General features: G+C 45.3%; 1 protein-coding gene across 1 annotated transcript in view; it reads right to left on the bottom strand.

Moving 5' to 3' along the window:
• Positions 1 to 17,034, bottom strand: part of LAMB1 (laminin subunit beta 1) — a 42,966-nt gene that overhangs the window by 1,724 nt on the left and 24,208 nt on the right. The window contains exons 24-32 of the mRNA XM_074540039.1: positions 9,185 to 9,554; positions 7,350 to 7,534; positions 5,922 to 6,163; positions 4,240 to 4,443; positions 3,705 to 3,849; positions 2,757 to 2,964; positions 2,449 to 2,590; positions 1,443 to 1,619; positions 41 to 200 (exon numbers count right to left, since the gene is read on the bottom strand). Of these exons, the coding sequence (XP_074396140.1) occupies positions 41 to 200; positions 1,443 to 1,619; positions 2,449 to 2,590; positions 2,757 to 2,964; positions 3,705 to 3,849; positions 4,240 to 4,443; positions 5,922 to 6,163; positions 7,350 to 7,534; positions 9,185 to 9,554 (1,833 nt within the window). The remainder of the gene's footprint in view (positions 1 to 40; positions 201 to 1,442; positions 1,620 to 2,448; positions 2,591 to 2,756; positions 2,965 to 3,704; positions 3,850 to 4,239; positions 4,444 to 5,921; positions 6,164 to 7,349; positions 7,535 to 9,184; positions 9,555 to 17,034) is intronic.

Here is a 17,034-nt window from a genome sequence, read left to right as displayed (position 1 = left end):
TGTTCTAAGGTGCCAAATGACCTCCTCAGCAGAGCCTTACCTTTCAGCAGCTGGAGTTTGCTGTTTGCTTGAGCCAACAAGGCTTTAGCTTCATCTTGCAGCACGCCTGCTTTCCTCCTGGCCTCGGCCGACTCCTCTGTCTTCCTGGCAATGAGCTCCTCCACGGTCCTGTACTTGCCGCTGAGCTCGCTGCTGAGCACCTGTTCCCAATGCAAGCACAAGGTGGAGCTCACACAAAGCCAACACAGCAGGAGTCGGCATTTCCTCTCTGTCCTTCACTAATCCAGCTGCCAGGAGAGACTCTGCTGGCAGCTCACTTAACAAAAGCAGAAATGGTGCCAGGGTATTTCCTACTTTCTGTCCAAGACTAGGAGCTGTGGTGAAGACTCATCAGTTGCTCTTCTGCACATCTGTGGCTGTTTTACAGCTTCAGTACTGGCACTTGGCAGAGATTTATGGGATTCAGTTACAGGGTTCTGTAATTAATGCAAGCCATGGCCCCTAGAACTGCTGGAAAGCTACACCTGGCACTGCTCCTGGCTGAGTGCTTGCATCTGGGGAGGAATAAATACCCTTGCTACCCTTTCAGCTCAGGAACTGAACTAGCTGCCCAGCTGGTGTTAGTGAAAGTCGTGAGGTTGGTTTCTCAGCTGTCCTTTTGTTGTGGGGTTAAGATTAAGAAGTCCTATGGCCCAACTAAATTCAGCCATTGAGCAAGATAACAAACCATAGCAGCACTGGAATTCTCTTGTGTTTACTTGACAGCACCAGAAATTCTACTTAGTGTTTGGATATTGTTGAGTTGATGGATAATGCAGGTCTCCTGTCAGAAAATGGCTCTCTGGAGATTGGTAGGCTAACTACAGACAAGAGATGGGAGCAATGAAACTTCCTTTGGCAGATTGGTCAATTGTTTTGTTAATGAACATTCTTTTGCTATTACAAAAGTGTGTAGCAAACATTGGGAGTAATGCCATATGGTCACAGAGAAAAATCTTGCATCTCTGATATTCAGCAATTACTTCAGTTTTTTGTTAGGATAGTTATTTTTCCTGTTGCTTGATTCTGTATATGCCAAATTCTGGTTTGTTTGTCCTGAACCTATCATTGTCATAGAACCATAAATACTCTATACAAGTGGAAAAAAATATTCCAGTTCTCCTGTGACATATAGTAAAGCTGAGGAACAGAAACCTATCTGTGAAAGGCTGACAGGTTCCCTGCAGCTATTTCAGAACCTGAAAACTTCCCAATAAATCTCTCTCAGGATCTGATACCAAAGTGAAACGTTGCTATCTTTGTTAAGAGCATAAATGTTGGATTTTCTACCCCCAGAATATGAACAATAAATGTGACAGAGGACATGGATTCATTGATCTCCCTTTAGCCAAACATGGGGAGTTTTGCTGGCTTCTCTTTAGGATTGTTCCTGAGCTTCTCACCTTTTGAACTTCTTCAGCATTTTGTTTTGCACTATTAATTTTGTCTTCTATATTTCCCACAGTCCCTGAATTTGTAGCAGCCTTTTGCCTAAGGTCTTCAACACTCTTCTCTAGCTCAAACAGACGTAAGGTAGCATTGTTCAGTGTTTCTGCAGATGCTGCATTTTCAGATTCAATCTAAGAGAAAGAAGAATGAGAGTTAGACTTCAAAAGACAATGGATATAATACTAGACTTTCTCCATAAACCCTGCTCAACTAACTAGTTTGTGTCCATATATCTGAGTTAAAAGCAGTGTTTTAGTTTTGCTAAAAATGGCCCACTGCAGCCAGGGTGAAAAAGCTCAGTGCTTGAGAATGGTACATATGGGGCTGCACAAGCATTAAGGAACATGGTCAAAAAGTATTTGATTGCATTATACACACAAGAGTTGACTAATCCACTGACAAAACTTCAGACATTTGACTCCATCATGTGATAATGGACTTGTGAAGCTTCTAAACTGGCCAAGCTTCATAAGTAGAGATAGCACTGTGGTCTCATGAGACCTTTGAGATGAAGTCTGCAAATACTTTATCTGACAAGATTGTAGCACTTGGCACTTCAATCCAGCCTTTCTTTATTTTAGTCTGGTGCTGTAGTGTGGATGACACTGAGCACACCAATGCACAACCAGTGTGGCTGACAGGTGTGGCTTGCCAGGGGTCTTGTCAGACCTGCTGGTTTAGAGGGCTACAATCCTGCTCATTTAACTTGGCAGGTGCAGGATACGGGGTGAGAAAAGCCTTATGGTGTTTGTTGTTGTTGTTGTCTGGTTTGGTTTTTTTATGAGCAAAAAGTCCCCCACTTGAAAGTTGATGTGAAGGCAGGAATGGTTTAGATGCATTTTATCTGCAGCCTTTGCTTTGCAGTACCCAAGAGCTTTCCCTAGACAGGCTACATCAGTTTCTGAGCATCAGACTTGGTGTTGTTTCTATTATGTTAAGAAATACTCGTAAAGAACTCACCGAAGTCAGCAAGTCTTGAGTTCCTTTAATATCTTCATCAGCTTGTTTGATGGCTTTTTCAGCTGCATTTTGAGCTTTTTCAGCTTCTTCCAGTGCTGCTTTCACCATGTCTGCAGTGACTTTAACATCTGTTGCCCCTTTGCTGTGGAGCAAGATTGTTAATGCTAAAAATGCTCTTACTTTGGAACTGGAAAAAGAACATATGCTGCAACGGGCTGGTTTTGCCCCTTACTGAAGGTATGAGAATTTACATCAGGGAAAGTTAAACTGCACTTTCTGATGCAAAGAGATGAAACAGGGCTGCATACCTTGCTCTTTTAGCTTCCTCCAGTAGCATTTCTGCCCTGGCAATGTCTCCAGCACTCTGCTGCAGAATGACCTCAACATCAGAAAGGCTTTCTACACGCTCACGAATATCTTCTGTCAGGGCCTGCAGCTGCTGGGGAGTGCTTGGCATCTCCATGCTCAGCACTTCATTAGCCACTGCCTCAATGCTATCCAGGTCAGCACTGTCTTCTAGCAGATGGACACAAATGACAGAGATGTGAGTAAAAGCTTCTCTCTGTCAATCTCAGCACTCAAATTCTGTTCAGCTGCTTCCTTAAGAAGGAAAATAATGAGAAAACTTCCTCCCCCAGATGTATGGAAAATCAAGGTGTTAAAAGTTACTTTAGGTGAAACTTCCCTCTCAGGAAAGGCCCAGCAGGTGTATAGGCCCTGCTGGCACAGCTCTCTTGGAAGGCATTTGAAGATCTTGGTGCTCAGCTGCACCACTCTGGGAGGACCCGAGCCCACAGGAAACAAAACCAACAGCTGCACGTAGATGTATTTGTGCTCCCAGCACAGTCAGCCCTGAGCAAACAGGCAAGGAATGGGCTGCTGGCAAACAAGGCTCTCATTTAACCTTTTCTTGCTTTCTTACACAGAGAGAAATGCAGTTTCTGACTTCCTTCCCCTTTAATACTACTTTGTCTTTCTAGCCAGAACTTACAGACATACTTGGCAAAGTACAGCAGTACAAAAGCCTCAGCTGAAAGGCACACAAGAACATGTCACAGTTTGCTCTCACTTTCTTATTATCTTGGTTTTCTCTTGTTTTTTCTCATGTTTCCAGATTTCATCATACACACTGTCTGTCTAAGGGAGGTGTGGGGAATGATGACAACTGTTGAGCTAACTCTTGGAAGATAATACAGATGTAAAGCTGGTTTTCACAAACCCAGAATTAAAATATTATTAAAATGTAACGTTCTTACGCATTAGGAAGTCTCTAATCTGTTTAATAAGATTTCTCAGATCTTCATTGCTTCTGTCCACTTGTTCTTTCGTAGCATTGGTTTTAAGCAAAACTGCTTGTGCATTTTGTTTTGCTTCATCTGCTCTCTGTTTTGCCTCAGAAACCTAAAGAAAGGAAAATGGAAGGCTTGCTTGCTTATCTTCTTATGCTTTAGGGCTTGTTTTAAAACTTGTTTTAAAAATTCATCTGGAGTCAAGTAATAGTAACAAGGAATGCTTTTTCTCATAAAACTCACAGAACACTTGGAAGCTGGCCCCGATCCATACCACCAGTGCTAGTTTAAACAACTCAGGCTGATGTTTAGTTATGCATGAAGCTTCACTCTAGCAAGCTCCCTTTCTGAAGATATTTACAAGCATGATGAAGTTACACAACCCAAAAGAAGTATTTTCTGCAGAAAACCAGCACACACTTTATCAATTAGAGTCTGTGCTACAACAGACAGATTTACCCTTTTCTTTTTCAATATCTTAACAATTGATTTGACTTATTACCATTCTGGAGAGTTGCTCAACTTCTGCTAATGCACTGAGGATGTCTCTGTCAAAATCCATAGCCTTCTGCCAGGCATTGTGAGCCACGGTCACCAGCCCGTCACAGCCGGGGCCTCCACACTTCTTCTTGCCCTCGTCTGTCCGACAGCTCAGCCCCCCGCACTCGGACTCGGCACACGAGGCTCCCGGGGCACTGCCACACGTCTGCAGGGACACAGGGGAGCCAGTCACAGCCTCATGTCCATTCCATTGCCTGGGGGCTGGAGTACGACACTGTTCCACCACAACATTTCAGAGCCAACTTCTTTTCCAAGAAGCAAAACTATTTCTATCAGCAACACTGTGCTGAGAGTTATCCGCTGCTTGGTCAATTGTTTGGTAATGAAATAACAACAGGAGCTGGTTTAAGCAGAGGGAAAATTAGAAAATTCCCTGTTCTTGTGAGGCTCTTTTACCTTTTCATGCCCCCCCAAACCCTCTTTTTTGCCAAATGATAGTCACTAACTCAGGTTTTGCAGCCAAAAAACCTCTCTGGAAAAACCTAGGGGCTGAGCCAAGTTAGCTGCAGCTGTCTCCTGTGAAGTGCAAATGAGTCCCTCTTACCTGTTTGGCACGTAACCCAGCAGTAGCTAGAAAGCAGAAAGATATTTGTGTGTATGTGTCTGTGTGTCTGTGTGTGTGTGTGTGTGTGTCTTATGATTACACCTCCAAGCAACTCAGTATTTACTGCCTTGATAAACATCTACCCAAGACTTCAGTTCTTAAGAACAGTCGGGGCAGGAATGTAGGGGAAGGGAAACTAAACAGAAAGATGTCTCTTTCTTCCCTTCAGAGAAAAAAAGGAGGGCTGAGGGAGTGGGAGGGATGACTGGTTGTAAAGGACAAGGGACAATCAGAGTGTGAAGAACTCACTCTCTACCACAGGCCTGGCCTCCCTGGGGGAGTTAATGAGGGGTGCCCTGCAGCCTGCCTTCACCCCGGGGTTGTTCAGGGATTGTTCTCTGAATGCAGCTGGCCAACTTCAAAGAGAAACTGAGGAACACCCAGCCTCTCCCAAGAAAAAGCCATCCTTAAACATATTTACAGATGAGCAGGCACCTTCAACAGAGAAAATGCCCTTTTGACTCCATCTCCTTGTAAATTCTGCTTTGTCTCGAGCAGGAGGATGAGCCTGGGGGGATGCTGAGGCCCAGGGGTGTGTGCAGAAGCACAGCCTGGCACTGTACAGGCACAGAGTGCATCTGATGGAGCTGCAGAAGGGAAGAGGGGAGCCTAGGGAAAGCAAGCACTGAACTCAGGATAGGTTGAAGAGGATGGCTCTCAGCCCAGCAGATTTGCCACACTTTCCTGCATGTGGGAACTCTGTCCCTGGCAAAGAACATTGGATTAGAACAGGGGTGATGCAAAAACAGGTGCTCTGTTGGGGCTGGGAAGAGTGGGAGGAAGACCAACATGAAAGGCTGGTCTTTGAAAGCCAGTAGTGGCAGAGCCCACCAGTTAAACAACCCAGTTCCAGCTCACAAAACCGAGGGGTTGCTTAACCAAGCAAGGTGCATTTCTCATGAACCAACTGCACATCTCACACTGCCACATCCCCTACAGCTCCTCCCTGCCCCTTGCTTCATCACAAGCCCAAGTCTCTTTCTGCCATGGGTTTATCCCAGCCATTCTCAGCTGTGTACCTTCTCAGCCACCTCAGAGAGATCCAGGCTCTGCAGCTTCCCAGCGAGTTCATCCAGAAGGCGCGACTGCTCCTCTTGGTTAGCCTTGAACTGGGCCTCCTTCTCGTTGATCAAGTCCTGCACTTCCTGCCGCGTCCGCGCTGACAGCTCCACGGCGCTGTCGGGATCAACAGTGGAGGCATTGACCCTCTCCTCTGCCTCCTGGGACATCTGGAAATACTTGGTGATACTGTCCAAGGCTCCTGCAGAAAACAGAGGGAGCTGATGAGAACTCTGTTGAGTAACCCAGAGTAATGCATCTCACAGATGTTAGCAGATGATACATCAGAGCTAGTGATATTCACATTAAAGGAAACGCTGGCCTTGGCAGCTGTGCCATTGCAAGGATGACAGAATTTGGCCTCTTGTAGGAAAAAAGTTTGCTTCTTTGCTTGGTGGAGAGTGTCAAGCTGGTCTTTGAAGTTAAGCCTTTCTCTGACCCTAGTGACTGAATTCTGCCTGCCCTAAGGGCAAGAGGAAATACAGCCTTTGAAGGTTTTCAGGGGAACAGTTTGTTTACTAAGGATTCCCTTATCCCATCAGTTCTTACTGCTTGCCCTGGGATGTCTGGATTATGGAGTCACTGCTTGGAAATTGGTCAGAGCTTTCCTAAGAAACAACTGCTTGATGAAAGATGCTGATTTATGGAACTGCTGATTTTGGACAACTCCTGGAGAGGCCTTGTGTGGGTGTGAAGGATCCTGTGGGGGTGGTTATACTCTGCACCTTGGGGCAGCTTTCCTTTGCCAAATGCCAAAAGTCAGGGACTCCCATATTCCCACATGCCACTTGCCTCAGTCTATCCCCCATGCTCACTGGAAACAACCTCAGACTTCCTGAAAACCAGGAAACATATGAGAAAAATTATAAATACTTTACTTGAAGTCAGCTTTCCAGATTTCCAAATAATTTGGTGACATTCCTCTTCCTCCAGCAAATTTTGATTTTTGGCCCATTTCAGTGTGCCAATGGACATGCTAGACTTGGGTGGGTCAGGAGAACTGGACCCTTTACCACAAGCTCTTTTTTTTCACCCAGAAATAGCAATTTAACAGACTGAAGGGAGCAAGGGAGATGTCCAGACATATCTTGAAATCTGTGGTACACTTTCTTCTGTTGTGTCTCATCTACAATGTGTTCAGCATGATACCTTAAGAAAATTTTATGCCCCAAGAATTTGAGCCAGCTTTGCAATGTGCAGAGGAAGAGAGACCAGATGAGGGGCCAAAAATTCCTGCGTATCACCAACTCTGCTAATGCACAGAAAGAACCTGTCCCTGAGAAACTGTGTTTTATTACAAGTTAGAAGATTAATCTGGTACTTAAACCCATGCATCAATTAAATCTTTGCCCACCCTGCTGCTTTCTCCCCCTCCCTGTAACACTTACCCCGAACATCAGAGATCTTGATGAACTCTAGCTGCTCTGCAAGCTCTTTCACGACGTGGTCCAGACTTTTGGCATCTGTCTCCAGTGCACTCAGGTCTGTGTCTGTGCTATTGCTCTTTGCTGATAAGGCTGATAGGTTTTCTTCTATATCAGCTATCTTAACTGTAACATCTGCTGTCAGCTTTCTGTAAAAGAGGCACAGGACTCAGCATGGGGAGGAAGACGGGTCATAGCCTCATACTTCACTGGAGCATGGTGGCCAGAGATGCACCCCAGAGATGGCCAGAGCTTCTCCCATGGCAGGACCTGTCCTCCCTCAGTGGAGCTCCAAGTGATTTGTAACAACATGCCTACCTAAAATACTGTTATGTTTCCTTTAATATACAAACCTACCTTTTAATCTACAGCACATTTATAAACCCAAAGTGCCAAATCACTCAGAAAACAGCTGCATTGTGTAAGATTAACTGGAGGGAGATTCCAGAGGACTGGAGTAATGCTCTTGTATCATGGCAACTGCATAGGTCAGAGTTGACTACTATGATCCATACATAATTTGCTCCCCATCCCACACAGCTCAAATGTAGTTTTGATTACTACGAGCTCATCGGAGAGAATTGAACTTCAGGAAACAGGGAGGGGGGAGCCTTAGTTTTAGCACAATGGATTCTTTAAACTCTTCTGTACAGATCCCTCCTCACCAGAGTTTTGAAGGAAAACCTCCTGCTCTAGGCATTCACTCAGTGAGCCATGGAGCAGGCTTTAGCTAATGGGATAACCCTAAAAGGAAAAGCAAGTGAGTTACATGTCAAGGCCGCTGTGGAACAGAAGTGGGCATAGGAAGCTATTCCCATCCATGGTGATCCCCTCAAGCCAAGCATTTCCTCACTCTGAAAGAATCAAGGCAGTACTTAAAATCTAAGATCAATTTACAGCTCTCTCAGTAGTCTAACAGCCTGCTGTTTTCCAGGACTCCTCCAAAGCCCAGTACTTTCTATACAGCCAGAGAGGAGCAAGAACAGATACACCTAAGGCAAGTTAGGCAAAAGCAGCCCCTCAGCTGTTCTGATCTCCCTCAATACACACAGAGTCCAGAAGTAGCAGCAACCCTCAGCTCTCCAGCAGGAGGGAAGGGAGCTGTAGGACACAAACTATTCCTAATTGAGACATTTGTGCTTTAATCCTCGCCCCTTTGCTTTGTGCAGTTCCCTTCACAATGCACAAGCAAGTTGGAGCAGTGGCAGACAGAGCTAGAAAGCCTCTGTAATCCTACTTAATGTTACACTGCCCCATCTCCAGACTACCATCTTTTGTATGCTTAGCCCTAAAAGAAAATACAAGGCTTCTACTCTCAGAAAAAAGGAAACAATCCGTGTTACAAACCTGGTGCTTCCTCCAACACATGTTCAGCGTGCAGAAAGAAGCCCAAGTTTCCAACTCATCAGCTACACACGGAAATCCAGGAATTTAATCTCTCCCCCTCTTCATTCTCTCACATAATAGCAGTGTTTGTCCTTTGCCCTGGGGCAGCACAAGGCAAGCATGAGTGGCTCCCCAGTAATTATCTGCCTGGAGAGCAGTGGGAGCAGGACAACCCAGCCCAGCACGTGGCAGCTGCACTGCTCCTGCCTGTCCCACCAGCTTTCTGCCCAGTGGGAAGGGCACTCACTGCCAGGGCTGAGCATGGCAAGGGGCTCCAGCAGCCACAGCACCCTCACCCAGTCAGAGTGCCCTCAGCCCAGCATGGAGACATCAGTCACTCAAGTAAATCCCAGCTCACTGGAACTCCCACTTCTTCCCAAGACACACTGATCCATGGAACTACAACTACTCACTCTGCTTCCTCGAAGAGATTCCCAATGTTCTTCAAGGGCTCGGCTGCTGGATTTTGAGCGATGATGGTTTTAATTTCACTGAGCTTCTCCTCCAGTGTGTTGAGTGTCTGCTGGTATGGGCCAGTGACTCCAGTGATTTTGAGGGTATTAGCCCTGTCCAAGAACTGCTGGGTCCTATTAGCCAGCTCGCTGATGATCACATCCCAGAGGGCAAAGCACTGGTGGCAGGGCACGCAGTCAGGGAAGACACCAGAGTAGCCCCTGGAGCACTTGTCACAGTGCAGCCCTTCCACCCCCTCATTGCAGATGCACTGCCCTGTGGCACGGTCACACTGCGGGGTCTGGATGCCACGAGGGTTGCAGTCACATGCTGGGAGGAGAAAAAGGCACATGTGAGGGCCATGGATGTTGGCAGGGTGGGGAAAAAAATCAGTTATTATAAAATGAATACAGATGTGGTCGGTGTCTCAATTATAAAAAGCTAATTATGGATGTATCACACATGTATATGGAGGAAGCAAGTGTGAGTGAGAAAAGGGAGAGAGATGGGGAAATAACTCTAAAGGAGATCAGGACTTGCACATCTTGGAAATAGGAACAATAACGGAGCAAGGATGGACACCAATTGCAATGTTCAGATGTCAGCTGAATAGCAACTGAAAACAAAGATCCCAGTTTCTCTCCTGCAATGAAGAGCGAGTAGAGCAAGGCTCTTGGGACAGGAAAAGAAGTGGCCCATAGCAGAGGGTTTAAGAGCAAACCATGACAGAAAAAGGAAAATTTAACTGGAACAGCCATTTACCGTCTCCTCCAGCAGAGGAGTAACAGTCAAGTGAGGAATCCTGCAAATCATAAACCAACTACCTTCCCCTGCCCCTCCCACAAACAGCACACTAAAAGGAGATAACTGAGTACACAGCACTTGGTTAAGCGGAGGAGCTCTGTTCCATAAGGTGCTGTGGGTGTTAAAAGTGCAATGGGTTTCCAAGAACAGGACAAATCCATGGAGCAAAAGCCCTTGCGAGATCTTGCAGGCAGAGGTACAGGGACTGGCTCAGAACATGCTCCTGCCATGGACAGTGGGAAAACATTCACAACACACACTGAGGAGCCTGGCACTGGGCTGACATTTTGGGTATATAGAAAATCAGAAAAAAAAATCTAGCAGTGAAAAGTAGAATAGAATAAAGAATGTGGTCATGGGTAGCCCTGAAGTGTTTGAGGTGTTAAGGACCAAGAGCCTGCATGCTGTTTGTCACCCTCAATGTCACCCTCAGTGGAAATGAGGACACTTAACAGATTTATAAATTTTTCACAGTTATTTCACACTGAGCATCAACTTCAGAGTTAGTATTCACACCTTCATGAAATGCATTTCTTTGGCACTAACCCATCACAGAGAGAAGTTACTCACTTAACTGAGTGATGCACTGTCACTGCTGAAAGCACAGACACACTCTGTACACAATAATGCTATCAGGAGAAGCATTTCCATGCAGCAAGGCTGCCACTTGACCTTCTTAATTACACAGGAGGCAGCAGCAGCAGAGGACATCACCAACATGCAAAGCTTTTAGTAAAGAGATGGCAGCAAGCAACAAAAAGAGAGGCTTTGAAAATATGCACATCATCTACTTATCATCATGGCAGAGTGCACCCAAAACAGGTCAAGCACATGTTCCCTAAACAGGAAAAGGACTGGCATACCTGATAAAACCCCTCACTTACACATCCATTTACCAGGGATTCTCTAAGGAAGTTAAATGGCTCAAAACCCATAAATCAATTCACACACCCAAAGCAAATGCCCCCTTGAAAATAGGGCAAAACACAAAGCTGTTTTCAAGACTGTACATTGTTTGCTTCAATGCCAGAGCACAGTGGTGGTCTTCAGTTCAAAAATTACACAAAGAGCCCCAGCAGAACAAATCGCTCCTCAACAAAACGACTTTCTTGTACAACGTGAGTATGATAGGCAAGAGACAAAAATAACTTCTGCTGCCTGCACAATTGAGCAAAACGGTCTTTTGTTCTTTGAACTATACCCTGACACAAGAGATTGTTTTTACTTTACATTGAAAGTGCTTAAGTAGTCAACTCACCATGGAATATGTTCCCTGCAGGCAAACCGTTGAGTTCCTGTTTGAAGGTCAGTTAACCCTTCTGTCAACTAATAAGGCCCTTGGTATAATGATGAATTGTCCAAATTCCTCTGTATAGAAAGAGGCTAAATGGCATGTGGTTTTTCTCAAAGATCCTGAGGACTGATCAAGTTACATGAATACTTGCTGCTGGCAAATCAGATCACTATATTTACTTGCAGATTTAAAAGGCTTAATGTGAAAAAACCTCCGTAACCCCATATTGGTAATTCTACTCCTGAATACCTGCATGTTCAGGAAAGCCAGATGACATGGTTTTAGTAGCATTTACATGGTAAAGTGGATTCCAAACTCTCTGCAACCAGAAAATACTAGGGAAGGAGAGAAAATAATTTAGGTACTAACATACTGTTTGGAAAGTGAAAACCCAAACTCCACAGCTGCCTGTTAGGGGATGATAAGAGCAAAGAAGTAATTTATTCTAAATGCAGAGCAACAGTTGGAAGAATACAGCCCTACAAAACTCCCAAACCGAGCTTTGCAGGACCATGAGAAATTGCACACGGCAGCTAGAAACATTACTGTGTCTTATTTCTCCATTTTAAGATTTTTTTATCAAGCCCACAAGCAGGCAATCCTGGCTCTGAATTATCTTAGCCCCTCAATGAAATGTATACAGAATGGCTTTCAAAAGTGCTGGTTTCCTATTGCTCTTCCTCCTCTTCACCATCTTCCCAAGACATTAACCCTATACAGGACCTCACCAGATTTCACCCCTAACCATCTCTAACACCTCTAGTGATGAGTCCTGCTCCTTGTGCCCTGGACACCTCCACCAGGCATTTCACAGCCCAGCAAGGAGCACATTCAAGCCACTGAAGAGGAACACCTCCCCTTTATGTCATTGTAGGGATCAAACCCTCTACTCACTCCAGCTGTGGCCAGTTCTCAAGAGAAGGAAAGCAAGCCCAAGCCAAGGTCATGTAAAAGCCTTCTCCCTAGTGAGCAGCACCTTGAACACTGCAATCCACCAGGCAAATAGCTTAGTGCCAGCTTTCACCTCTGCCTCAGGCAGTGCCTGCCTGCCAAGAACCTGCTGGCTTCAGTCTCTTTGACTGAAGGGCATGACCTCATCCTAAAGGAACAAAAGCACAGTGACAGTGGCAGGATGTATGTGAGAGGAAAGGAGGCCCTCTGAGCTGGCACAGACTGGAGAACACTGGCACGGGATTGGCCAAGAGCTCATGGAAGAACAACTGAGTTACATATCTATCATTCAAGATGGCACATGCACCAGAAAATTCCTGTGACATTATAGTATCACTGCCAATGAACTGGGATGTGAATACCAGAGATACCTGCTAGAAACAGAGCAAACACCAGTCAGAGTGATCCAGCACACCATGCTCAGTATCATGTTTGACCAAAGTACCCACCATCACTGCTAGCCACAGCAGAGTTCTCATTCCCCAAACACCTCCTTTTTATGTCCAACTATTCCTATGGCCATGGTGGGATTCAGAAGCAGTCCTGTACCGAACAGGCTCACTCAAACACAACCTTCAAAATATTGCTTTGCTCAGGAGATTTTGGCTCCAACCAGCACACTCCTAAATCTGATGTAACACTTGATTAATACAACATATCCAGTATTGGCATATATCTGGTTAATCTGAACTTTTTCAAGAATAAGAAACATACAAGCACATCTAGGGATGCAGATGTGCCTGCAGATGTTTCAGATGTGGCTTAGTAGCTACAAAACAGCTTATGTTCTACTTATATGTGATATAGGGAAAGACAAAGTCCTGTAAACTCCTTTTATATGGCTTCCCTATGCTAACATGACAAGAAACTGGAAAAGTAGTTCATTTTGCACTGCAAAATCAAACAGATGTTGAGTTTACTTCAAGATACTCGGATGCCTTGACCACTTTGAGTTGGAAATGCCTTTCAAGACAAATGGTTGATTAGTCTCCCTTCAAGCAGACAGATGGCCCAAAGCCAAGGTGAAGGGCTGAAAGTTAATGCAGACACGGCTGCTTGCACTGAAGATCAGTGTTAGACAGGCTTCAAATCTGTAAGCAGAGCAGGACATAGCAGTACCTCCCATGGAAAACACAGTGGAGGAAAAGAAGTCTTTTGAAATCGTTGGCCCAAGATTTAAGGGCTTTCAAAGGAGCATTTACTAAATTAAACAATAGGTTTCTGTTTTGAAATGTCATTTTGGAACTAGGCGTATTGTTTTCTTTAACTGAGTGTGTAACTCAATCAGTGATTCTTTTGTGGCATACTTCAGCTTCAGGGAAACCATATTTTTGGAAAAGTTTAGGCCAAATTCTTCAGCCAGGATCTGCTGATTAGCAGATTTATGAGGATTGTAGCTGCATCTGTTTACAAATGCAAGTGCATGTATGTGCATGCACACACTGAATATCCATGGGTAATTTTTGTATCACCTTCATCAGAGCATTTATTCTCCTTCTTTTTCCTGATCCTCAAGAGAGAAGTAACACTCAAACATGTATACCAAATGCATTCATGTAAAAACCTAAGAAGAGAAATCCAAAAGAAGCAAGTAACTAGCTTCAGAGGTTTGCTTTAAGCTCAAAAGGATCTGAGAATTGCTTTATCTTTTACCTACTCTGACAGCTCTGCTATCTTTTCCTCTGATTTCAAATATTTAGAACTCACTTGCATTTAAACTACTCTAATTCAATATGCAGTATATTTGCACATCACTTAATTTAAACTCGGGTGTGTCAAAGCACTTGATACTAGAGCAGAGGTGACAGAATGGATACTGAATGGGCTGTATGAAGACCAGTATCAGTGTCCAATTCAGGAACAAACAAGTGTTGTACATCATCCTACGCTGAATAGAAATCATTTTTCCAGAAATATTTTTTTTACTGCTTGAGACTGAGGGCGGCAAGCATCAAATGTTTAACTCCTCCAGAGAAAAAACACAAAGGTTTTGTTCAAACATGATTTCCTGGCACAATTTCCCAGTGGTAGTGAGGCCCTGTGATAAGAAAACCATTCAACAGCTTTTAAGATCGAAAGTTTTGCAGAGCTAGCAAATTTCTTCTGAATAATCAGCTATTGATTCAAGTTACCCTGCAAGCATAGTGCTAACTCCTCAGCATTATGATTTTCAGTAGGAATATTAATGTAAGATCCCAGTCTAAAATTACCAGAGTTGTGCTACATTTTAACATGCTAGCACACCATGCCAAAAGGACAATTTTCTGGAAATAATCAATACACATTACAGTACTTTATGACCCTAGGTAATTTAAAATTATGAAACTCCAAGTGAAAATTATATTTTTTTTAGCATAGAATTTGTCTGACTTCCTTTAGGCACTTCTCACAGAAGGAAACAAGACATCTCTAAACACCAAAAACATCTCCTATAAAAGCAGCCTATGTGACTAGTTTAAGATCCAAGTGTTAAAATTTTAAGACTACAAAACTTATGGCAATAGGGCAATTTTTAGTGAACTGCTGTTCCTGCACCAACCATATAACAAAGACTAAAAACTGAAAAAAACAACATTCTTGTCAATGTATGCAGTGTGTGTACAATGATTTTTTTTCATTGTAGTTCAATTAAATTCTGTAATTCTGCAGTAAGTCTTGATACTCATGTCCAACACAGGACGTGCTCCTTGTGAAGGGGCTAATAGCAACACCACCTACTTCCAATCTCACACGGTGCCTCCTACTAACTGCACTCCAGTCTGCTTGTTCAACTGATTACAACAGTAATGATAGTAAAATTGTCATCGCCTTCATTTTAGGAGATGACAATGAAATATAAATTGTAAGTATTTATTGTGCAAAGGCATTGTTTGAGCTGCATCTGCAGCCACTCCACACTCAGGCTTCCCAGGAGCCTGCAGCCTTCTCCTGGAGATCTGCTTTGTGGGTTGAAGCTGGTGCAGAACTCGGCATGCTGAGTCCTGCACTTTAGTTGCCAGGCTTTGGAAAAGCTCCAGCAGAATGCCTGGGAGACCTGAATGTGATGAACTCTGTACTGCTATTATTTGCTCCCTTAGGCAGGATTTTTATGCACACACACACGTTCACAGGCAGGCTCGTGCAGAGCTGCAGCCAGCTCGAGGCTGCAGCAATGGCAGAAGAGTTCTGCCAAGGGGCTGGCACTGCCTCCAGAGCAGGTGATGCTCACAGCACAGCTCCTGCCCACTGTAATCCTCCCAGGGACCTGCAGGAGGCCAAGAGAGAAATGCTGGGCTCATTCCCATCCTCTGTGCCTCTGCTGTGCTTGTTTCAGGCATTATGTTGAATTCAGTGAGAGAATGCTGTGCTTTTCCGAAGCACAGCGAGTAAGCAGGCTCTGCAGACCCAGCCGCAGGCTCCCTGTGCTGTGTAATCCCCAGGGGACATCTGTGGGTGCTGAAGTGCAGCCAGTGCTGTGGGTGCACGATGCTGTCCAAGCACAGGCACCCACCTCAGCTGGCCCCAGCAGTGCCAGTGTGATCTCTGGACATGCAGAGAGGAGACAGCAGAGGACATCTTCTCTCCACAGCAGGGGGCACAGACTGCAGCACCAGGTACAAAAACCTGCCTTCCCTGGCTTCTGCTTCACCATGGCTGATCTAAACAAGGTTTCTAGAAGAGACATCACAGGCAGCAGCTGGCAATGGGGATGGCAAGGAAGAGTGCCCTAGAGCCTGGTATCCCCTGGAGTGTACTGGGACCCTGGGCCCCATCCACAACTCACTGCTGCTGCAAGTGCCCGAGAACCCATGGAGAGCTGCAGCCCCAGCCTGTCCTAAATGGGCCATTTTGTACATCTCCACACAGCTATGTCCAGAGCTTATTTGCAGGCACTTGGGATTTTTCAGTATTGTAAAGCTTGTCAAAACAACATGAGCAGCATGGTCCCCATTTCTCATCAGGAGCTTGTGTTTCTTGATGCCAGCAACCTGAAGACCTTTCATGAAGAGATCACATATCACTGTCCTTGGAATAATTGATTCATTCTGTGGTCTCCAACCTTGAGCAGAACCCACTTGCCCTACAGAGTGGAGGATCCCACGCTGGAGTCCTTGGGAGCAATATCCACACCTCTGCACCAGCTTGGTGAAAACTGTGTCCACACTCACAAGGTTCAGTTTTTGCTCTTCTCCATCCAGATTTGTTCCTATTTTGCTCCTGAATGCATCACAAAGTGTGGCCATACTGGCTGCTTGGGCCAGCAAGAACACGCCAGGTGGCAAACGCCATGGCAGGAGTCCACATGTTCCCTGCAACTGGAGCAGACATCTTTGTGACAAAGCCTTGTCTCAGTTCCAGCTTCACTGGCTGCAGGCCAGATCTCTGGTGTTTTCCAGGGACACTGCTCAGCAGCTCCTTAAATGGCACAGTTTTCTGCTCGCAACCCTCTTATCCCAGAGAGCTGCTACCTGCCCACGCAGCAGCTGCAGCTCTGCCAGCCTGAGCATCACCTCTCACTCCCTGGGGCTAAATGAGGGCTGAGGAGCCAATTGTCTTCTTGCCAAGGAGAGACAGGAGACAGGCAGGAGGCACTGACCCCAGCACACCAGGAGAGCCTGCAGCACCACCCAGCTGGATGTGTTCCACGAGCCAGCACACGCCTGGAGCCTGTCCAGAGCATCACACTGCAGGCTGCCACTGCTCAGCCCTGAGCAGCAGCTCTACCTACCTGCCACAGGGACCTCCTGCTGGATGTAATCATGAAGGAAAATCTGCCTTTCC

The sequence above is a fragment of the Zonotrichia albicollis genome, chromosome 4 (assembly GCF_047830755.1).
Source record: "Zonotrichia albicollis isolate bZonAlb1 chromosome 4, bZonAlb1.hap1, whole genome shotgun sequence".
Classification (NCBI taxonomy): domain Eukaryota; kingdom Metazoa; phylum Chordata; class Aves; order Passeriformes; family Passerellidae; genus Zonotrichia; species Zonotrichia albicollis.
This window is presented reverse-complemented; position numbering and strand designations above follow the sequence as displayed.